This window comes from Fringilla coelebs, assembly GCF_963513975.1.
Source record: "Fringilla coelebs genome assembly, chromosome: 6".
Lineage (NCBI taxonomy): Eukaryota > Metazoa > Chordata > Aves > Passeriformes > Fringillidae > Fringilla > Fringilla coelebs.
This window is the reverse complement of record NC_140034.1, coordinates 16,713,638-16,737,996: the sequence shown is the minus strand read 5'-3', so window position 1 is coordinate 16,737,996 and position 24,359 is coordinate 16,713,638. Positions and strand designations below refer to the sequence as shown.

The 24,359-nt window shown below is 41.0% G+C and overlaps 1 protein-coding gene across 1 annotated transcript in view; it reads right to left on the bottom strand.

The window, feature by feature from the left end:
- The window catches only part of CCDC88C (coiled-coil domain containing 88C), a 94,976-nt gene that overhangs the window by 48,402 nt on the left and 22,215 nt on the right, over positions 1-24,359 (bottom strand). Inside the window, exon 4 of the mRNA XM_084208149.1 lies at positions 8,315-8,384. Coding sequence (XP_084064275.1) covers positions 8,315-8,384 — 70 coding nt within the window. The remainder of the gene's footprint in view (positions 1-8,314; positions 8,385-24,359) is intronic.

The following is a 24,359-nucleotide window of genomic DNA, read 5'->3' as shown; positions in this document are numbered from 1 at the left end:
CCTGGCATTTCCCACTGTTAGGAGAGGGAAAGCCTCAAGTTCCTCAAGGGGAACTGGTGCAGCATAGAACCAGCTTGTTTCAACAAAATTTATGTGGATTGTTGCATGGTGAAGGAAATTATGTATGTCAAGGTTAGACAAAGGGCAAGACTAAGAGGGCAAAAGGAAGGCAAGGAGTTTCAATGAGAAAATAAAACATCTTTACAGAGCTAGTTTAAGAAAAGCCTGTCCTCGTCCACACTGGGGGAAGATGAGGAAAGAGAAACAAAGAAACAAAACAGGCCACATGCACATTTCTCTCATCCCTACACATTTGCATTCTTCCTGAGTGTGTAATTGTGGGATTAAGTCTGTCATTTTACACTGGGTGCTCAGTTGCTCCTATCACTAAATAGACACTAATAGATACTAGATTTCTGAGTGCAACTGTGCTCCTCCACCAACACCGTGCCCTTGTGAGGCTGCCCTGGCAGAAAGTCAGAGGCGTGTGCAGGACCCAAGGCCAGGGAAGGGGAGTTAATCTGACTCATCAATTAAACTGCCACAGCCCCACAGCTGCACAAAGGCACTGACCTAAATTACCACAGGGGCTCCTGCCATTCCCACAACCTTGCAAGCCAGCACAGCCATGTGCAGGCAGCCTAGGAAGTAACTTGTTTCCCGATTTCCGGGCACACAAACGTCCTAAACCAGTCTTTAAGCATACCTACAATATTTTCAACAACTTTTAGGTATGTTCATCTTTATAATGACTCAATAATGCCCTACAAAAACCATCAGTAGACTGTATGAATGAATACTACAATTCTCAATATCCAGGTCCTGCATTAGTAACCATTAGGATTTCGCAAGCAGAAATTCTTCTCTTCAGCAGAAACAGCTATCTTTAAGACATGCTAGCTCACACTTCACTCTGTAAATACAAGCTTATTCCCCTGCAGAATATTTGAAAACTGGTTTTGCAAGACATAGAATCATTCTTACTCTTCTCCCTGTATGAAGAAGCACACAAATCTTCCTCTTTCCTGAAAAGCTGCAATTTCATATACAAATTCCATTTCAGTCTGTAAAGTCTGATTGTTCTGTAGAATTCTCAGTAACATAATCTTAAGCACAGACAATGACACAAAATCCTCCACCAACAGCAAAAGAAAAATAAAAAGAAAAAAAATCAGTTACTTCATGAGCAGTTCCTTTGAGGGCCCTACTGGGACACTATTTGTTTGGTCAGAAGGTATTTTTTCAAGAAACTGAGTTCTCAGTAGTTTCAGCACTGGGTTTCATTCTACAGCAGCTTTGAAGCAATACAGAACAGGTACTAAATGCAGAACGCGCCTGTAGGACACAAAATCAAGTCCTTAAGTTATGGAGACCAAGTGATGTGAGCATGTCTCTCATTGACCTAAACTTACTCAGGCAGAGCATCTCCATGGAGAGATTGAAGGAGTCAAGACTGCTTGCTCTGGATCATGCCAGACACAAGATCTAACCCTTGTGTGCTCTGGGCACCTTCATCTGTCAACCATAAATTCCAATCTGTGCACCATAGCATCCCAAGTCTCCTTGGGGTGAACACAGTGATATGACATCACTCATTTTAGGAAACACCATGGCAACTTCCCAACTGTGACAGCACCTCTACCATCCTAAAGACATGTGAGCTACTTAAAGCCACTCAAACAACACTCTACCTCTCTGCAACCAAGGCTCTACTATTTTCTCAGTGAGGTAACAGATGGGCGTTGGTGTTGCTGCATGACCCTGTGAGGTGAAACACCTTTGGCTATTACAGCAAAGTAACTTACCAAGGTCAACCCTGGTCTCCCAACAGGTACTGACCTTGCCTGGAAATAGCCCTTTGAGTGAGACCTCACCCCACTCCAGTCCTCCCATGAGGAAGTGAACTGGAGGCAGACATGGCAATCCATGGCAGGGATGGACAATCTGGAAAGCTTGGACAAGCTCTTTTCTATAAAAGACTGAGAAATTAAGACTTGAGATAATCATGAACTACTAGTTTCTTAATGCTTTAAGCATAGCATTTGGCAGTCTGCTCTCTCCCCTAGCAGCTTGCAGTGAAAATTTAGCTGTCAGGATTATTCCAAGGTTTCCTTTTCAATAATTTTTTCTATACTTGCAGACAAGCTACATCATGTAATAAAAATGAGCCTGTACTACCCACTAGAAGCACTTCTAAGGCTTAAAGGTCCACTGAGCAGATATACCAGCCACACAAGTGTTTCAGAAGATATGTGATCGAAAGTTCCATTCCTTGGGCTTTGATTCAGAAGTTGTCTCCCATGGGAAGGAGACAGTTTGTTGACACAAAGGCACTCCCAGATCATTCATTCTCAAGCTAGGTTTGAATAACATTTTAAAGCCTTGTGGAATAACACTATTTACCAAAGATTCTTAGCAAAAACAGGGTACAAGTATAAAAACCTCTCTACCAACCTAAAGTGCTTTAGAGTTTTCAATTAAACTTCAAAACAAGCCAGGAAGGGATTAATTATTCCTCTGCCCTTTCATCTCACCCACAGTAGAGCTGAGCTACCACACACTTCAGTGGAATGCCCAGGTAGACAAAGTGAGTCAGAAGCACTTCTAGGAGTATTACAGAGTGCTATATTCCAGTATTACAGAGTGCCTCTGTCCTGCAATGAATGCTAAAGAAAAGCAAGTGCCTTCATCCCCAATTCAATCATGCCTTCTAAACAGTTCTCGTGTTTTTCAAAAAGCCTGATTTGTGCCCATTTATAACATGGTAAAAGTTCCTTGTGCAATCTCATAAGCAGGAATGTCCTGGCTCCCCTATGCTGGCTCGCTGGGATGACACAAATCTTTCCCAGACAGCTGGGAAGAAAGTCTGCTGAGTCTACTCATGCTCATCAGCTGATCTTACCAAGACATCGTCCTCCTGCGACCCAGGATGCAAACATTTCAGCCTAGCGTAGCACCTTGCAGAGAGGTACCCACAAGAAAAATGGACAAGAGTCAAACTATCTCTTAAACAGAAACATGCTAATTTAGAAATAAACACTTTTCTTTTATTCCTTTCCTTAAAATTCCAGGGCAGTTGCTCTCAGGCCCCGTGTTTGTGCTGCAAGGGAGCCAGCCAGCCACCTGGAGCATTTGCAGAAAGCCCATCTGCTCCCAGCCATGAGAGAGGGCCAGCAGGTTTCCTGGAAAATAAAGGAAGGGAAAGCCCAGACACCACTTGTGCAGCCTGGGAGCCTCCCTGTGCCAGAGCCAGAAGATCCCTCTGCTCTCATGGGGCTGGAGGCTGGAAAACAGATGGCAGGACTCAGGGAGAAGGCGGGCACGAGGATTAGGAGATGCAACAACAAAAAAAGGAGGATCAAGGTACAGAGAGAACACAAACAATGATAAAAACATGGGGGGATGGGAAGATATCAGAGGAAATGGGAACAAGAGGGTCCAAGCAAGTGCAACTTCAGGCATGAGCTGCCTGTTTCTCCATACTTCTACTCTGATCTTACTCCATCCAGCAGAGGAGAGGGAATGCTGAGGGTGGCACACGGGGCAGCTGGAGGGTGTGCAGAGAATGTGGGGAGGGTGAAACATGCAAGTGCTGTTTTTCCCAACTCCAGCAAGATTCTCAGTGAGAAAAGTTTGAATGCTAAATTTACACTATTGAGGTAGTGTTTTGCTATAAAGTGGGTATTTTATGAACTGTTGTGCCTCTGGAGGACTGTGAAACAAAATGAGGAAGGAAACCATACATGAAACATACCCAAGTGAGAGTAGACCTTAACAATTTTAATGAAAACTAGATTCCTATAGGCACTTGTTAGCAGGGACTTTGGGGTCCTCTCATTCACAAACTTTTCATGTGATTTGGAAAGCATATATAAATAGCAAAGTTTTTTGAAGGGAAAGAAATGAGCCTATTTTAAGGCAAGTAAAACCTCATTTCCTTCCTTGATCCTAAACAAGCTAAAATCTCTCCCCCGTCATGATTATGACTGTTCCAGAAGATTAACTGCCATACGTTTCCAAGTACACTCACTAGCTAAGAATGTCTAGAAATAGAGAAATTTTAAAATGCATCTAAGTGGAGGTTCACAACCATTACTGATATTCCCTGTGTGGCCACATGAATGAGTGGCCATTTATAAGGCATGCTAAAACCAGACATAATATGAAGAAGTGATTACAGCAATGTCATAGATGATAAGTAAGCTGATGATTCTCTTATTGAACACAGGGGGATTTGTGGTGCAGTAATGAATTGAAAAAGCTGTTCAGCAAGAAAAACAATTGAGAAGAGACAGAAATTAAGAGGAAATTTAATGGTAGTAGCTGTCTACCACACAGTGCAGTAAAGAGAATAAATCCTCTGACATCAGTTGCATCACTCTGCAAGTCAAATTCCTGGGAAAATTCTTTTTAAATCCTTTAATTGAACTTTCAAGTTTATTTTTAGCTCCCTATATTCTAGAAAAGAGCCAAGCCTTCATCTTCTAACAAATATTTCTGCTATTTTTATGCCTTTAGACAAATAAAGTAGGCAAATTTGCCATGACCTGGAACCAAACTGTTTATACAGGACATGAAAGCAAGTAAATAAAGCTCATACACCCAACAGACATATACCTTTTCCTATGCAAAAGCCCAAGTGCCATTTCATTTTTTGTGATGGCAGTCCTGTTTTTCCAATAATCTCATGTTCAAAGCAGAGCAGCAGAAGCCCTCAGCAGTCCCAAATGGTGAGTGCCAAACAGAAGCTAAATAGCAACAACAGCATTCACAGCCTCAGTTCAGTTTATCATTTAATGCCTGTAACATCCTTTTTGCTGTGTTTTAGAAGGCAAAAGTAAAATTCCTGAAAAGCGTGCATAGCAAAACATCTCATGGGCATGTTACAAGAAATAAGTCACTGAAACTGTACACAGTGCATCACATTTAATGGCTCCCTGGTCTTGGACCTGTGGAGACAATACAGTCATTAAGAGCCTTCCCAGCTCAAACAGTACAAAGCAATACTGGATTTGTTCCAGGAATGTGACCGTGGGATTGGCTCTTCTTCCTCTGATCAAGAGGGACCTTTCAGTGAGATAACTTAGCTACAGGAGAGAGAATATCTTTGTTTTGCTTGGTTTTCCCCTCCCAAGCGTTCCTGCCTTCCACTGACTCCTCTCTGCACAGACAGTAACAGAGACATCATCACCTGGTCATCACTCACACTGCTCATCATGGCCTATTCCTTCATTCAGCTTTTTTACTACCTTTGCCTCAGCCATCTCAGTCCTCTTCCCTCTTTCCAAGCTTCCCATTAGCTCTCAGCCAGATTCTTCTTCCTGAGGGAAGTTCCAGTTCTCCCCTTCTCTAACCACTTCCCCTGCATATCTTACCAGTGGATGCCTACCCCACAGTAAGATTAAGATGAGCTTTTCAGACACTCTCCTCCTTAAGTACATTCTTTAAAGCAAATACATCTGAAGTCTGCCTTTGCTCACCACCTAGTCTGTTGTGTCTAAGCTGGGACTGGTTCTCCACAATCATTATATAATATGGCTAAATGAGAAATCTGGGGTTTTTTTGTACACATACCCCAACAGTTTTAGATGTTACAGTCCAGAATTACATTTTTGCATTTTTTATCCTTTCTTCTCGTGTTCCGTCAAAATAATGCCAGTGATAAATCAGCAATGGGGAAAATAATTTTTAAAAGATCATATAAAAAAACCAAAACCAACCAAAAAAAACACAAAAGACAAGAAAGTTTTCTGGTTGTAATTAAAGGAGCTAGAAGACAGCAACACATGTATGACCAAGTGTCTTTCCTACAAGAGACATAGGTACTTTCCTCAAAGAGAGATCTGAGGTGCTGACAAAAACCAGCAGGCCAACGATAGCAAATTATAGCTGAATACAGGACAGCTTTCAAATGTGCATTTTCCCAGGAACCAAAACTGTATTTACCACATTATGAGTCTCCTGCCAGCTGTCGCTCAGGAATGGCTGTGACAAGAAACCAGCCAGCCTTTCCCATTGATGCTTAGCCAGCAGAGATACTGCCTTGCTGGCCCAGACACTTCTATTCAGAAGCACGCCTGATGCTAAGGAGCCCAGTGCCCGTATTACCAATAAGAACAACAGCTCTTGTCTTTTGACTTCTTTGTCCATAACAGTAGCCTGTACAGCCCAATTAAGACTTGCAGACTTTATTCTGCTTGCTGAAGAAGTGGATTTCTTACTCTCAGTTCGATTTTTACACAGAAGTGCCAAGACTATGAGATTCAGTGATTCAACATAATATTCTTTTCTGACAATTTTTTTTTTGTACATATGCACTCTACAGCTCCTACGAGCAGCAAAACAGAATCTTCTGCCAAGGTTTCTGCCATTTGTTTATTCTGGAGATGCTGATTAGCATGTCATTCCCCATCACTGCTGACAGGGTTCATTCAGTTTACCTTCTTTGGTAAAAACAAATACAGTGTCCTTGGCACTAGCACTGGGCTTAGCGAGAGATAGAATGGGCATGCAAAAAGAAAAAAAAAAGTAAGAAACACAGCAATAAATCTTTCCATTTCGGATATGTGTTTCAAAGAAGTTAACTCAATTTTCAGGTTAAACTGCTTTCTTTTGTCTCACCAAAAGCACTGGACTCTGGACATGAGCTTACTGGCTTCCACCTTACTTCTGATATGATACTTAGTGGAACAGATAACCCTGTCTAAACAACATAGTCAGACAAATGTTTTTCTTTTTGTCCATTCTCTTCCTCACTTTTTCCTGTTTTTTTCATACATGTATTTTTCTCTCCATTCTCATTTATATTCCTTCTCACATTTAATTTGCAACAGTTCCTTCATACCTTATGTTAATTCTGCAAGACTCTGGTGTGTCCATATAGCAAGAACTAAACTCATTATACAGGCACACAGGAACACCTGGAGGACAGCACATCTTTGTCCTATGGCAGACTACATCCTGGGTCACTTACAGTAAGGGGTGAAGAGACAACTTTCAAACAAACAGCTCTTCTGGCTTTGGCAAGAACTCACTCATCATACATACATATGCATCACATGCAAATCCACATGTATATTTATATGTACAGGTATATAAATACCTCAGTGTTACATTCTAGATATATAAAGTTGTGAGATGCTCAAATACTTGTAGTTTGCCTACAAATACATATGGTTTACTAAAAATCATATTTGTATTATGGCCTATTTAGGAGACTGGTTGCCAGAGTCCCTTAGGAGCAACTATCAGTCTGAACACTTAAATGCAGCTGGTGGCCAGTCACAAGTGGGATTCCCCAGTGCCCAGTATTAAGGCCAGCCCTGTTTAATGTCTTTATCAATGATCTGGACAAGGGGATCAAGGGCACCATCAGTATGCAGATGACACCAAATTGGGTGGGAGTTGATTGGGTTGATCTGCTGGAGGGCAGAAAGGCTCTACAGAGGGATCTGGACAGGCTGGATAGATGGGCAGAGGACAGTGGTATGAAGTTCCAAGCAGTAAAGGTCCTGCCCTCGGACCAACAAAAGTCCTAGGCATTGCTACAGGCTGGGGACAGAGTGGTTAGAAAGTGCAAAACCCCCAGGTCACCATCTGACAGCGATGAACATGAGCCAGCAGTGCCCAGGTGGCCAAGAAGGCCAATGGCTTCCTAGCCTGCTTCACAATAGTGTGACCAGCAGGACCAGGGCAGGGATTGTCCCCCTGTACTTACACATCTCCTTGGCCCTGCTGAGGTCACACCTCAAATCCTGTGTTCAGTTCTGGGCCACTCACACAAGAAAGACACTGAGGTGTAGAAGCATGTCCAGAGAAGGGCAATGGAGCTGGGGAAGGGTCTGGAACATATGTCTGACAAGGAGCTGCTGAGGGAGCTGGGGGTGTTTAGCCTGGAGAAAAGGAAGCTCTGGGGGGACTTTATTGCTCTCTACAACTACCTGAAAGGATGTTGTAGCAACATGGGGGTTGGTTTCTTCTCCCAAATAACAAGCAATAGGTCAAGAGGAAATGGCCTCAAGTTGCAGCAGGGGAGGCTTAAGAATACTCTTATGGATACTAGGAAAAATTCCTAGCTGAAACAGTGGTCAAGGATTGGAACAGGATGCCTAGGGAAGTGGTTGAGTCACATCGCTGGAAGTATTTGAAAGACACAGATGTGGTGCTTAGGGACATAGTTTAAGGGCTGGACTCTTTAAAGTGTCTTCCAATCTAAATTAGAACAAAATTACAGAATCGTTTAAGAAAACAAAAAAATACAGACTTTATTTAGTATTACAGAGGAGGAGGATGAAGAACCCAATGAACTACTCACCAGAAAGAGGATCTTTGCCAATCATTAAAACATTTGGTAAATTCATTACAATCAGCTGCTGAAGGACCTCCTAAACAAGAGAGAACAACAGACAAACTTCAGTGTGAAGGAATCCAAATCAATCCCACCACAAAGAATACAAAGCTCCATCAGTTACAAAGCTTTTAACATACTGGTAGGTCAGAGGCCACAAAAGGAAGCCCCACTTGAGAGAGAAATCACTATTTGAAGATAGCATCAGGTTGCACAGCTAACACACACTAATCACCTCTTTTAACAATGGCTAATATGGAACTTAAAGGGTCCCATGGCACTAATCAGGAAAAATGCATGACCATGCCAGGCACACCAATCATTCATGCCTTTACCCCAGGCATGACCTGTATTCATCTGATGTGCAACATACAGCTGCTGCCATGGTTCAGGGCATATAAATGCAGCTGGTTCAAACATACCTAAGCCACTCTGTGAAGTCTGAGTGACTCAAATAATTGGTCAAATTATTTCATGGGTCTGAAAATTTAAGGATGGGCTGGGGAAGTGGGTGTGGGGAAAAGCACTTGACCAGGCATCTGGCACTGCCTAGAGAAGCTGGATGTAAAGTTCTACATTTATTTGCATTGTTTTTAATCAGGAGTAAAACAATTAAATTATATTCATTACATACTTAAGGGTCATTTTATTTTCAGGGAGATGACAGAAAGGAGATGTACATCAGGTTCAACATCTGAATGAGCATCTGTCTGAAGCTGCTCTGAAATTACAGATTGGCTTAAGGGGGAAGAAAGGCTACAAGCCCCAGGGCAGGCAAAGTGTTTGAAGTTGTTCAAATAAATACATTGCAAAGGGGATTCTGTACAGTAAAACAATCAGCCATGCACCCCAGAAACAAAGAGCAGAGCAGAGCAGTACAGTTGTTAGCTTTGACTTGCAGTTACCAGCACCCCCACTTGTGATGATCTGGATAAAACATTTTGCAGGCAGGTTTTTATTTCACATAAAAAGCGAGGGAGGAAAATGGCTGTATGACTGAAACACTGTGCTGAGATTCAGGAAACAAAAGTTCACAGATACAACTCGACCAAATGTTTGGCAGGTGCCTTTTTCCGGCTTGTCTCCACTTCCCAGACTACCCCCAGGCCACTAGAAGGGCACATGCATTGATACTTGCAAAGCATTCAGACCAGGGGAAAAAGCACCACAGCGCAGCAAAGTAACACACTTCCTGAAACAATCACCCATTCACCCGGACACTTCCCCTCTCAGCTACCCATTGTTATTGCTCTGCTTTTAAAGTTATACCACAGGAGGAAAATTAAGCCTGATTGAAGGAGGAAATAATTCAGAGAGCCTGCAGCCTTTGATAAGCAATCAGAGTGCATATTTTAAAAAAATGTTTTGGACAGAACACATTTCATTTTTTTCTTCTGATCCATACCAACCACACTCCTTGTTGGAAAAAGTAGAAATATCTGTGTCACAGCTAATAGGATTTCTGGAGCTGCTCAGGAAAAAGATTCTGTAGTCCTTTATGTAATGTGAAGCTTGGCTAACGCAGACCAAACATTTGCTGACTCATTAGCCAAATGCATTTTCTATTTTGGGCATTTGAGACACATTAAACAAAGTTTGTTAACTGTAACAGGTGCAACAACTATTGGATGTAAGAGCACACGGCTGGACTGCAACATGACAACGCAGCATGGCACGGCGGCTTTAAACAAAAACAAAACAAAACAAAAAAACCAAAAACAAAAAAATAAAATCAGGCTTTGCATATACTGAAGTATTGAGCTTTAACCAGCAATTTCCATGGCAAAAAAAGAGGAGAAAGAATTCTTCTTCCAGTCACCCAGCACGTGGAGCAGCACTGAGACAGGAATGCATAAGGAATTTGCATTGTCTTTGTGTAACCATCAGATCACTAGCTTTTTAACTGGCAGACACAAAAGACATTACTGCTAACCTTTATGCTGTTAACATTCCCATGAGCTCCTCCTGCAAAATTATTTGAGTGTACCACCCAACACAACCATGACTGAACTCCCTCATAATTGTCTGAGCTCAGTATCTTCTGGCAAGAATCTGACAGTCACTGAATGGAAGCTGAAATGGCCCCAAGCCTGGAAGAGTGATTTGTTAATTCAGATTGAAAGATTCCAATTGTTGCAAGAGGTGATATTCTGACCCATTTATTTTTAAAGTAAAATATTTAAACAGATAATTATCTGTATTATTCTAAAAGCTTTTGCCTTCAGATTAGTGCTTGTGATGATAACACCTGACTTACAGTGCAGCTCACCAGCAGACCTCAACACTTTATAAAGTAAGGTCAATGCCACTGCTCTCCATTTTCAAGCTCAGGAAAGCAAGTCAGAGAAACAGAGTTACTTCAGTTTAATAAACTACCATCTGTGAACCAATGTACCAGTAAACCATCCACTCACACAACCACAAGCATGACATAAAACATATCAAGGAAAAGCTCCCACACTGATGAATTTAGCTCAGATTTTGTCCAGACTGAAAACCCAGAAAGTTAGTGAAGCTCAGCTGACACTCAGTGACTGACACGGATAATGTGACCATGTGTCAGACTTACTGCCCAAAATCCCACATCTGGAAATAGAACTAACATCCCCCAAGAGCAAATCAGGAATTCTTCAACTTCTATAATTCATCACTGTTTTCTTTTTTCCTTCTCTGAAGCACCAATAACACAGATTATTACACAATAAAAACATTTTACACAAGTAAAATGCTGTGCCTCAGCCTGGCCTCTGAGCTCCCCTCAGATCTTATCATTCCTCCTTGAAGACCCTGTGAAGCCAAACTTGCTAGAGGAAGGGAGCTGGGCTGTTTCCAGCCCGTGAACTGCGCTGAGAATCAAAGGGCCCCGTGGACCCAACCTTCTCCCCAGGTACAGCTACTCTGGGCATTGGGTTAACCTGGACAAAAAAAGAAATAGTAAATAAAATTACCCATTTCCCCACAGGGGCAGCAAGCTATATTATTATATTACATATAAATGTTATGCTTGAAATCAAGCACAGCAGAGGCAGAAATGGTGCGTGCATGTCCTTCTGCCTCAGGCAACCAGCATGGCTAGGGGCAACACATCCAGGCAGGAGCTGCTGGAGAGGGAAGCAGGGTTTTCAAACATTTCAAATAGCCCACAGCAACCCAGAGTACCCTGGAGAGCAACTGTACAAGCAAAAAGTCTAATTCCTCCAGTGAGAAGCCTTTTAATCATTTTCACAGCACAACTTAAGCTTGGTTAAAACAGTAAAGGTTACAACAACAACACATGGTAAAAATTTCCCAGACTATTAAAACCATTAGAAACTGAGTTGCCAGATTTATAGCTTAACCAACTCAGAAGCCAGCTACTGCAAGTCAGCAATCACCTCCCTCAGACTACGGTTTGTGAAAAAATAATGTTGGTATCAGAAGTGTTATTCAAGGAATCAAAACAAAGCCCTGTCAGTGCTCAGTGCAGTGCCTGTAGGTTTCTAAAATGCCCCTCACCCAAAGATCAGGACACTTTAAGCTTGAGATTTGTCCAATGTCTTTTGACAGCAGCAACGGTTGCAAGAACGGATACTTCTACGTAGAACCTTCAACACCATGATCACAAAATATAAGGATCAGCAGCCAAGTCTTACACTCCTTAAGCCAGGCACCCAAACCCAGTACATAAAGCCCAAAAAGGTTTGAGCAAGCAGTTACATGACCCTGTATTATCAGGGAGGGCTTTTCAAGTGAAGGTCACACTGGGTGTTCAGACCTTGACTGCTGCGCTTGCTCACACAGACATGGAGCCTGAAGCTGGCTGGGATAACTGTGGTGCCCCAACAACAAGAGGGATACTGCCTAAGCCAGAGGCAAGCTTTGCTGAAAGTACCTAGGACTGGTACACCAAGAAACAACAGTGAGTTACCTAGAAATCCTAAGGTAAGCATAAATATCGATGCTCTGTTTCTCTCAGCAGCCTTCTGGTGTCTAAGCCCCTGCTATGAACTTGCTTGACATTTGCAAGCTCTTTGCAATCACTTTTTTAAAAAGAAGCTTAAGACGAAATAAAGCCAAAATTCCTCCACATTGATTCTAACAGTCAAGGGCCTTAGGAAAAATCAAGACACATACAAGATTAAGGATAAAATTCTAAGCACCAAATTAAGCATTTAGGCTTACTAAATGCATGAATAAACACATTCACTCCCTCCATCTGAAAGTTTCTAATCATTCCTGGAGTGCTGAGGCAGATTCTACATCCTCTTTTTATCCCTCCAAGATCACACACACCAGATGTTTGCTCTTTGCCTCAGATCCTCAGCAGAGATGCAGCGGAAGCTCTCCCTCTCAAGTCTCCATGGTCACATATTAACATTCTATTTACCTGTAACAGGGTAAGTGGGCCTCCTGTAATTTGGTAGGAACAAAGTCTGCTCGGTCCATACTACACTTCAATACATATTTGCTTCTTAAAAATACACATACAACAACAGCATGGAATAAAATGGTCTTGAGGTATTATTCTTGGATGCACTTTTATAGTCCCCCCAAGTGTGCCAACAGCTCTTGCAATGAATGGATTGCTAGGAAAGGAGGAGGTAAAATTGTTCTTTCAATGGCTGAGAGACCCAGCAAACACAAGCTTTACACAAAAACCTTTCCCTGCATTACCATACAGCACAGCATTAATGTAGAGTAACTACTAGTTTCTCATGCAGAATTAAATTAACCTCTGCCTGAATCCTAAACAAGAAGCAGTACTAAATAAATTATGTAAGGAGAGAGGCAAGTCTAACAGTCATTGTAATTCAATGCTCAAGCCAAGCAATTCCATTTAAGTATATTGCTTCGCTATAAAATGCTAATTGCCCAGCTGACTAGAAGCCAAATGGTGCTTTCCTACTTAAAATGCCCATGAGGAAAAACCATCATCAGCTTTATTTATACCAGCAAAAGCAAACAGTACCTAGCCAGGGAATTTGGCTTACATTTTATCTGCAACTCAGGCAACAGAGGAGGAAAGATGAGTCCTATCTGTCGCTGCAGCACAGGCAACACCTTACTCTGATAACCTCAGTATGGATATGATCTCACAAACATCCTTGGAGTGGGAAACATTTGGTGAAACACTGAATCCTTAGAGAAGGTCTCAGCAGGAGTCGGCGGCCATCTGCACCAGCCTAATGCCTCCTAGCAGCAGGATGGGGTGGCAGCTTTGCCCCTACACATCTGAAGGGCCCTTTGGATGCTGCAACAAAGACAGGCTGGGAGCTGCATTTCTCAGGCAAAGTGCACTCCAAGGGACAATCAAACAAATTTTTCTGGAATCAGAATTCTAAGGAAGAGCAAACTCACTAATGAACAAGCTTTAAAATAAAACACAGTTTAAACAGCAATTTGTGACACAGGGATTGTTTTTTGAAGTATTTTCTTTCGAAGTTCCCAGTTTTGTATTCAAATAATAATGAAAAGCTGTTTTTTAGCCTACAAAGAGGTTATATTTTAGATAAATATATTTGTCTAACAATAGATATAAACTTCATAAAGGTTGGGGGGGGGGTTGCTGTAATTATTAGAATTATTAATGGTGTCAGAGAAATCAGCAAGATTCTGTGAGCTGTATGGCAGGGTCTTAAAGAAGATTAGACAAGATGAAACAAGTTGTTGCCAGAAATTACAAGGAAGTGAAACACAAATGGTTTATTGACATGTTTTTCATGTACATCTTACCATGCAAGCACGCCTGATGACACCATGTATGTGACTCAGTACTGTTTCCCTGCCAACACATTATATACATGGCAAAATGTGATTAAGAACTGTGCTCATCTCTGCAACAATTGTACTCGTTATGTGATGGACTAGAGGATTAGCTGGCTTTAAATGGATTTTTTTTTCTTCTGAAAACCAGCAAATTACAAAGCACATTTCTAAAGACCCTTCAAGTGGAAATGCAAAAGCCACTAAAATAACTGTGGCCTCATCTGCTGAAAATAATCAGTTCTGACAATTGTAGACTGGAATCTCAGTGGGAGGGGATGTGAAGGAATCATACCTAGTCTTAATTGTGCTCAGTCTGTGCAGGGTAGAGGCAACCAAATAAATGACAAAAGTGTAATCAATGTGTAAGTACACCATGCAATACAGATTTTATTTTTAAAAATTACACATATGAGATTTGGATGGCATATAATAGACTATCATATAAAACCTCTCAAAACACCTAGAAGGACCCAGGCATAACTATCCACCCAATTCATTGCTATTGCTCAGGTTTTGTTATTTGTATTCAAGTAGTGCAGAGGTCCCAACCAGGAGCAAAATCTCATCCACTGGAGCTGTGCAAACAGTTAGACATCCCTGAACAAAGAACTTTATTTATATATACCCAAGTATCAGTAAACTAGTAATAAGGGGGGAAAAAAAGAAGTAACAAGCAATGGAGAAAGGAAATGAAAATCTGTGGCTATAATGTGATCCATCATGTACATTCTCACTGCTTTATGAACTGGTTAAATCAAGTTATCCAGGCTGGAGAGAACTACATCTCTCCAAATATCAGAAGGTATGGGAAGCAAAACAAGCCCTGATAAACACATTTTGCTTTAAGATGAAATTGTTCACAATGCCCTTGGTTCACATCACAAAACAAAAATAAAAATCTATGTGTATTTAAATAAAGGTACTTTCATATGTGCAGAAAGTATTTTAGGACACAATTAGTTTTACTTCTAGTTTAGTGGAATAAATAATGGAGAAGCTGACACAGTCACACAAATTTCGTTTTTTAATCAATCTAAATACAAAAGTGTACATTGACTTCTGAACAATGAAATGTATAGCAGCAGATTTTTTTTATCCTAGTTTCACTAACTCCAGGCTGAATCATCTGTGTTAATAAAACATACAGCTCTATGGTTGTGGCTAGTGGCAATATTGATTTGACCCAGAGAGGAGAAAATCCAATTGCAGAGCGCTGTGTTTTCCTGCTTTTATTGCCAGCAGCACCTTGACTAATTTATCTACTTTTGCTACAAATAAACAGCCCATTTGATTTATCCTCAACTTCTCTTTTCAAATCATGTGCAAGTGACTAGGCATGTTTGTAATAGTGTCCTGACAAATTACTCTTGACTTGTATTTTATTTCATCTTAGATTTGTCCTGCGGTGGTTTATGCAGTAACAGGGAGTATGCAATGTTCTGTGTTAAAGCTTGTCACTTGACATTACAAATCTAACCAGCTAAAATGCAATCCATCTGTTGAACACACTTCAGCTAATCTACAGTGGTCTCTAAGGAGCAAATTCACCTCAAAAAAAAAGTAAAAACACCACGGGCTATCAGAATAGACTTAAAGCACCACTGAATTCCCTGAAACTCAGCACCAAGCACATTCACTTGTTTTAAAAGGAAGTCCGTTTTCCCCATACACTGGGCATATTTTATTGGGATAATCAAAAAATTTCACATCAAACTCTAAAACCGAGCAACTATATTTAAGCTCAACACTGAAGCCTGACACCAAAACACATTAGCCATGCAGAGCTCCAAGGTACAAACTCTGTTCCACTGCCCTTGATCACTGGAGTGAAAACAATTATATTAAAATACAGCTTGTTATCAAGCAACAAACACCAACGCAATAAAAGTTTCTCTAAGGAAGACTGTGTAACATCTGTTTTTTGCCATTTCTCCTATTACAAGCATTTCTAAAACTTGGGGGGCTTATGTGTTTATATGAAACATACACAGCAAACACCTAACTGGGCACATGACACTAGTTCACATAAAATACACTGAATTTCTTAACACAATTGCTATACTGCCATGAAGAAGACCAAACTTAATTAACCCAAGGCAAGTATATGGCAAGTTTTGAGGCTTACTTAGAGCGGTTCAGAACTAAAGATCTGTACTGCAATTTGAACACTGCAGTGGGGGTCTAGGCTCTGAAAATGTGCCAAGACTCTAAAGAAGCAGGCGACCACTAGACTGACAATTATGACAATTCCTGAAAAAGCAGCAGCCAAAAGTAGAGGAAAAAAGGAGTCAAAGATGGGAAGATGTAGGAATACCAGCTACACATTATAGCAATACTACTTTCCCAAAGATGAATAATGAGCAGGAGCTAGGTAGCACAAACATACTTTTGTAATTTATTAGTACAATTATTGCTTGAAAAAGAATGTGTTTTCTTGGGGAAAACCCTGAAACAAACCATTGCTTCTGTGAGGGCACAGGGGCATGTGTAACAGGAATAATTTTGAGGTTTCTCTAGTACAAATATTGAAAAGCAAAATGAAAGCTCAGGTTTAAATATGAAAGCATATCTGTCAAACTAGAAAAAATTAAGAAAGCAGAGAGGGGACAAAAATTGGGAAAATTTAATTATTTCTAGTATTATGAAAATTATTTTAGTAGCAAACAGAAGGCCTAACAGATGCAAGCGATTTTAATGTGAATGTATGAGTCAAATTTCATCAGTGACTAAGGGTAATAGAAGTAAAACAAACATCAAAGTTGACTGTTACCAATCTGATACTCTTATGCCCTGTTTGAAGCAGGAACTCATGAAAAACCTTTGATCTACCTCTCAGACACCAAACAAAACAAGCTGCTTTACCCTGCCACTCTTACTAATGCTGAGTAACATCCTACTGTCTCAGCCATCTTGACTGCCATGGGGTCAGAGCTCACAGAGAGAAATATTTCTTGATAGCAAAAGGCTCCATGCTTTGCCTTCGCTACATCCAAACTGCTCAAATATAAGGTAGTTAAAAGCTCAGAAACAAGCACAAACATGCTTGGTCTTTCCAGGATAATACTCCCTGAACAAACAAGACTTAATTAACGTTACACTGGTAAACCATTTTCAGAGACACGAATGGGTAGCCCTGGAGAAACACAGAAAATAACACCTAGAAACTAAGAAACTGTAACTACATGGACAGTATTCAAGAAGCGATGACCAACAGGAATTTTATGGGATAAACATTTAGGTTATTGTTAAGATCACTCTGAAATGCATGAAAATCTTTGTCTCTAACTCAAGAAAAACTGTGTTTCCAGAACTTATTTTTTTCTTCCAGTGAAGAGAACGGTTGTGACAGTGCTCGAAGAATACCTGTTAGAGAACTGAGCAACTGTTCTGTCAGCACTTGTCCTACTTTTTCCACCTAGCAGGTTTATAAATATGAAGGGAAAAAAATCAGTTAAGTTTAAATTAAACTGACTAATTTGCAAAAGCTAATTTAAAGATTTTTAACCATGAGTCTCCACACAAGCTTGAAACTTGTGTTTGGGCAGCTTACATGCAACCCTGTATTGGGCAACAAATTAATGTTTCAGAAAGCATGCACACAGTCACTATGCCATCAGATTATTATCTAACTGCAACAAAGAATGGAGCTGGGCAAGAGAGGTCCTTGAGGCATTTGCAGATGACCATGCAAAAACCCATGTTGGATTTACAGAAGAGGGAAGTTTCCAGCTGTCTGAAGAGGAGAGGGTACAGGGAACAAGCTGTTGTACCCTACAAGGATGCCTGATCCAACATATGGCACTATGGGACAAATGAGGTGATTGCGAAAGTTTTTTTTGGGAAGGTCTGTAAGTTGAATCAAAAGAGTCCATCCTTGCTAAACATTTGATTATGTTAGGTGCTTTCTGCTGCAACCACCTGATGGTCTCTTGTAGGCAAACTCCCTTTACCAACCAGTTACCAAGGGCACTAAAAACTTAAGTACCATTAATGCAGAGAGAGAGTCCTTGCAGTTCAGACATGCCCTTCTCAATACCTTTTAGAGGTTTTTTAGGAGTATTTATTGCAGGTTAATGTTATAAGCTTTCCTGAACTCTGAAACAGAGTTTATATGCAACACTTTACTTCAATGTATCACTGCATTATCACAATCATCTGATTTAACCAATATTAACAAGTTCAACAAATACCCACCCTCGCCAGGTGCTTTGCCACTGCAGTAACAGTCTCAATTTTTTTCTTAAGTTAAGAAAAGGGAGAAGCTTCAAGGCAGATCAGATGGGTCTGTCATGCACAAACATACAGTGGTGTTTCTCTTTACAGCTAGCAGATTGCCCCAGGCAGGGAACACGCAGGGAATTTTCAAGACCATCAACACTTCTTGCACTGTACAGGTGGAGAAGCTGCAATAAATTTCACGTGACTTTCTCAAGGTAACCCAAGCACCCTTTGGAAGGAAAACACTCCCAGCATTTACTGTGATAATCATCAGTTTTACCATTAGCACCGAATTGCAGTTACAATAGAAGAAAAAAAAAGAGAAAAAGAAAGATGACCACGGAATCTATCAGTGAATAAAATGAGAGGGAAGGAAAAGGAAGCCGTGTCCTCAAAAGAGCCTCTGGGCTATTCGTTCCCTTCCTAGATTTTCTATGTTGATTTGTTTTCAAAGGCGAACAACCTTTCCATCTGGAAAGTTACTGCGTCCCCCTCGGAGGGGGGTACGGGTACCTACGGAGAGGAAACACAGTTATTTGCAGTTGACACTGGGCTATTCACAGAGTTTACTGCCAGCAATTTGCACCTCGGCAAAGCCAGGTCAGGCGCAAACCACGGGCAATTGCCGGGTCAAGCTGCCAAGCACAGCCTCGCGGATTGGCCCAACTTGTTGTCAGCGGGGAGGTGACAGAGGAGCTCGTCCTCAGTCCCACCCCACGGAGACCCCTCACTGACATCTGATCCCTTCATAAACTGCTAGCCTGCTGCTGCCAGGACAAAAAGCGACAGTGCTTCACGATGCTGAGTGCTCAGCACCCACCCGAAGCAAGCGGATCCAGGAGGGGACCTGGGGCAGCTCCAGGACATCCTCCATCCCGGGACACTGGGGACTTGTCCTCTCCTGTGCCATCCCCATCTCATGTAAGTTCACTTGCTGCCCCTGCCTTCTGGGCATTCCACAGTAACAGAAATACTGTCCCCTAACAAGAAATGGATATATATATATATATATGTATCTGGATAAATGTACACATACTGAGTTTCGTGTGTATGCGTTTCTGCTATTTCTCCCACCTACTACTCCGGGATTATTCTAACTGCTCAAACCTGTAACAGGCAACATCCTTCTGGAAGCCCCATCTGATTTGCTATATGCAAGACGGTACCCCACATTCAATCATTTGTAGTCCCCACAGCTCAACAGCAAGAGCATCAGGAGTCTCACCCTACACCATACAGGAACAAGGTGGCTTCCTAAACACACAACATTGAAAAGGCCGCCAAAGGCTGCTAAAGGCTGAAAAAAAAACCCTGTCACACAATGTATACTCGATAAAATTTAATGTTAGTCTTTCATGGTCAGGTCAGTTATCCAACTTACCTGAAGTCTGAGAATTTACATCAAAAAGTAGTTGCTATAACACTTGCTTTAAAAAATGAACACACAAACACTTTGAACAAACATGGAAAATCATAGCACAAGGTGCTGTGGTATATCAAGAATTTACATCTGCAATTATCAAATTCTTCTTTTTGATTAACTCACCCTCTACACACAAACCCCAATCACCTTCCACATTCTATTTCACAGATTTGCAAGAGAATGCCATTAAAAATTCATGCTGAAAAGCCATGAAGCCACACTGCGTCCACAATTCAAAGAGCAGTTAATATCACAGGATAACAAAGATCTCCTTACTGCACAGCAGGGGAATTATTTCACAAAAAGAGAGTTAGGAGCAAAAAGAGATAAAATTAAAAAGTCCCTTCCAACACCTGCCACAATTTCACCTATATACAGAACAGGAAATAGCCAATATCCCTGTGTGGTAGCTGCTAGGTAAAATTTACTTATCAATGGTAATCCAAGCTATGCATTCACACATATGCATACTTGCTCATGCAAACACTCTCTCAAGAAGAACTTTCAGTCTTGCCAGCGCTTAACAGTGCTCCTTTAAGTATCTGAAAGGACTGATTAACCCTGCTTAATACAATCTGTGTAATCTACTGTGAATCTTGCAGATAACTCATAACTGTTAACATTAATTAACTCAGCAGAGCTTTACCCTTCTTGCTCCCCCCCCAGCCTCATACCACAGAGCTCAATTTAAGCATTCTTTCACTACAGCCCTAGCAGACAGCTTCCACAATCAAGCAGCAATGGTGAGCTTCTGATACAGAAAATTCAGTTAAGTAATTATACTGTTTTAAGACAAGACTTTTCCCCACATTTTATACTTCTCTTCTTCATCACTGATCAGTAGTCACAGCTCACACTCAAAGCATACAACACCCTGGAAATACCTATGATAAGAGAAGAAATGTGAAGGATACTGCTGCATCCTAGAAAATCCTTTCTTTATGCTATCTGTGAGAGAAACAGACATAAGCTGTGGCACTATGTTATTACTAACATTTCGGAGAAATTAACTTCTAACACTACTATGCCAGTTTTTAGGCTTCTGACCACTGATTTTTTTTTTTTGTATCAACAAAATACAGTTTCCTTCTAAGCTGTGGTGTTTAGCATTTTCCTGAGAGAGGATGTCAATCTATCATATGTTCATACAAACATATGTAAGAAAAAGAAAAAGCAACTTTCATGACCTTGTATTTATAGAGGAAAACCTTAAAAAATGATCATGAAAGACTCGAAGTCAGCAATGGCCCCCAAACACAAGGAGATGCCTTGGCTATAGGTAGAAAAAGCAGAACTATGCATACTACCAACCCCCTTCTTTATTACTAGCATAATTTTTTTAATCATACTACTTAATTTTCAGCGTCCTCGAAGGGCACACAAAGGTGGCAGGCATGTATGGCTCTGAGCATTTCCAAGCTGCCTCACATGTGGCTCATATCCCTTACCTCCACCAGCAGAGCTCAGGTTTATTACTTAAGCAACATAATGGAGGGAAACCCAATATGAAGTATCAAGTGACTTGGAGCTCCCTATCAACCAGATCACAAAACAACAGAAGCACAACCTTGTGAGCTGGAAGCAGAGGAAAGCACAGTAACCCCCCAAAAAATTGCTCCAGGCAAGAGAAATTCAAGCCTCAGGCTGCAAAGAACAGCAACAGCTCCCATCCAGCACATCTGGGTGCACTGCTCTGTAGAAATAAAGATTATTAGTATTTCAGAAGATACGGGTTATAAAAACGTTTATATTGTTGTTGCATCTACTGAGTACCAGATATAAGCCTAGCAACACTCAAAGCAGGCTGAACCCTCCTTGGTGGTATGATTCCTAGAAGTAGATTCCATTGAAATTCTAAGGGATACTACAATCAGAAAAATGTAGCACAAGCAGTATTTTATCTACAAAGACAGTGTTTACACCCTTCACCTCAGTAAAGTACAAAACCTTCGCAAGGAGTTCCACTATAAAACATAAAAAGGAGCTATGCGAGCTCCCCTGCAAACTCTGGAATGACAATGATGTTAAATGCTGGAATAAGAACTATCTTATTCTGGTTTAGTAGCAGCTTTTCACAAAACTTATTAAAATGGCTCTGCATCATTGTTTAAACATACTTCGGTGGCGGCATCGAATTACTTCGACAAACCTGTTTGTCTCAGAGTACCATGAATTAGTTCAGTGATGAATGGCCAATCAGAAACTGGAGCCCTATGGGAACTGGTGCAGTCACTCACCAAAAGAATGTTACAGTAAAACAAATTGTGCTCTTCAAACCTATAGTAACAGTCTGCATGTTGAAGCTGGGCATCCAAACTAATGGTCTTACTTCACATTGCTCAGAAAATATGCAGCTCCCACAAATTATAAAGGGATAAATAGATGCTTACTACTTGGAGGAAGCAATTAGAGAAATCCAGCAGTTATAGTACAGTACCTTAACACAAGTCTAGGTACTCTGGCACCTCATTTGCAGTACCCAAATCCACTATTCCTCTAAATACCAGAAAATGCAAAGTCTGCATTTCCACGACATTAAGATACACAGTAAATACAGGGTGCTAAAATCAGGCATTTTCGTTTGAACCTCCAAACAGAACCAATTTCTTTTGACAGTGGAAATATGCAGATGATCTGCTAAGTTGACCACACAGTACTAACGACCAGAATTTTCCCAAAACTAAATTTGTATTTGCTGATGTTACTTTCTAAGCAGCAATACAAAAACAGGCACAACTGAAACTAAAAAGAGTACTTGCTGAATTTCAGACTAGTAGATACATGATTCCTTGTGAATTTTGACTGGAAGTCATTCTCACGAGGTAGAGGCAACAGGCCCTTTGAAATTGGCTCAGCACAATGCAGGCAGGAACTAAGCAAACTTCTTCAAAAAGCTCTGCCAACACCATTCAGCTCCAAGCTGCACAACTCCTGCTGTTTCAAACTTAGGGCCGCCTGTGAGCAGACTGCTGATTACACCAGGTTGTATGGCAGGTTTTTGATATATGCTCAGGACAGAAGAATAAGAATGAAACCTGCCCACTAGTCACGTTAAATACAAGATTTCACACCAGACTGAAAGAAAAGGACACTTTGCCATCTATTCATTCCCTTGCCCTCCATTAAAAGGAAAATTCACTGTAGTACACTGTACACATGCCCTGCTCAGAATGCATAACTCATGCAAGCATTACCGGACACACCGCTATCACAAAAGATAAGTGGGAGACAGCACCATGCCAACATCTTATCTCCAAAGAGAGGAGATATGCACAGTCAATAAAGCCAGAGTGCTGAAAATGCAGGGCTGCAGCACATTTAATGGGGTTCTTTATCCCCAGTTATGCTTGTACATTACAAAACACTTGGAGCAGACAAGGAAAACAGATTATAAGCATTCCACAGGCATCTTTCATATTGGTTTTTATGACACCAATCCAGAGGAATCAAACTTCTACAGGTTTCTGTGAAATTTTGCCAGGGGAGACCCCTGAGTATCACCCCAGGCAAGGAAAGAGCAAAGACTACCATAGCAAGCAGCAGTCAGGTCATTGCACACCTCACTGCACACCCCCCCCCCCCCCCCCCCCCAGCATGTGCCTGGTGCCATGAGGAAACAGCAAGGGAAGAGGAGGACACAGGATCTGCAAAAAGCTCTCCCTTGCTCCCATAATACTTGTTTTTTATTTATGAATTTGAGCAAAGAGGCCTTTTCTGTCTAATCAAGTGCAACCCCCTTGCTGCCTTACAGTATCACAGCTGTGAATCTCCTAATTGCATCTTTAGTATGCAAAAGGTAAGAAATGTTCATGAAAAGATGACAGGAAAGGCTTGGCTGGTTGGTCAGAAACATGGACATGAGGGTTTTTCCTTAGGGAATGGCCAGTACAGAAATCAGATGTTCAGAATATATTTCTGGCCATATGGTTCAAAGTGATGAATAATGTGTTTCAGAAAAGGAGGATGACAAAAATACAGCGTTGCAGTAAAGCACCAAATTAAACAAATAACAGGTGGTGACTAAATGCATTTTTAATGAGCACCTCTTTATGAATGCACACAATGCAAAGTGCTTTCCACTGTTTTGTAACACACCACTCCTCATTATGGCTTTAAAATATCTCAGTTATATAGAGCCAGATGTATTAACTCTTACTCTTTGGACATTTCATAGAATTTATTTTTGTGAGATTTGACAGCCAAGCAACAAGAACTTTAAATTCTGAACTCTTAATACTCACAAATTCTTTAATTAACACTAACTTTTTTCACAAGGCAACTTTTTTATTAAGTGTTGATGTGTATTTTAATAAACTTTGATGTGTTTCCAGTGCATCTGCCTCATCAAGTGTTCTGCTCTTCACATGTATGTAATTGAGGAAGACAGCAGTCCAGTGGTTAATACAGAAACAGTGTTTGAATTCCTGAGTCCAGACAGACATGGAACACAGATCCACCACCGTTCTTCAAAGTGAATTACTGCATTCCCAAGTTCTTCCCAAACCAGCCTGCATAAAATCAAGTGGCCAAGAATGAGACATTACTCCATACCAGGAGGTACTGCTATACCATGGGGCATTAAAACTGGGGTTACTTATCCAACTGAGAGAAAGCTAGAGAAATCAT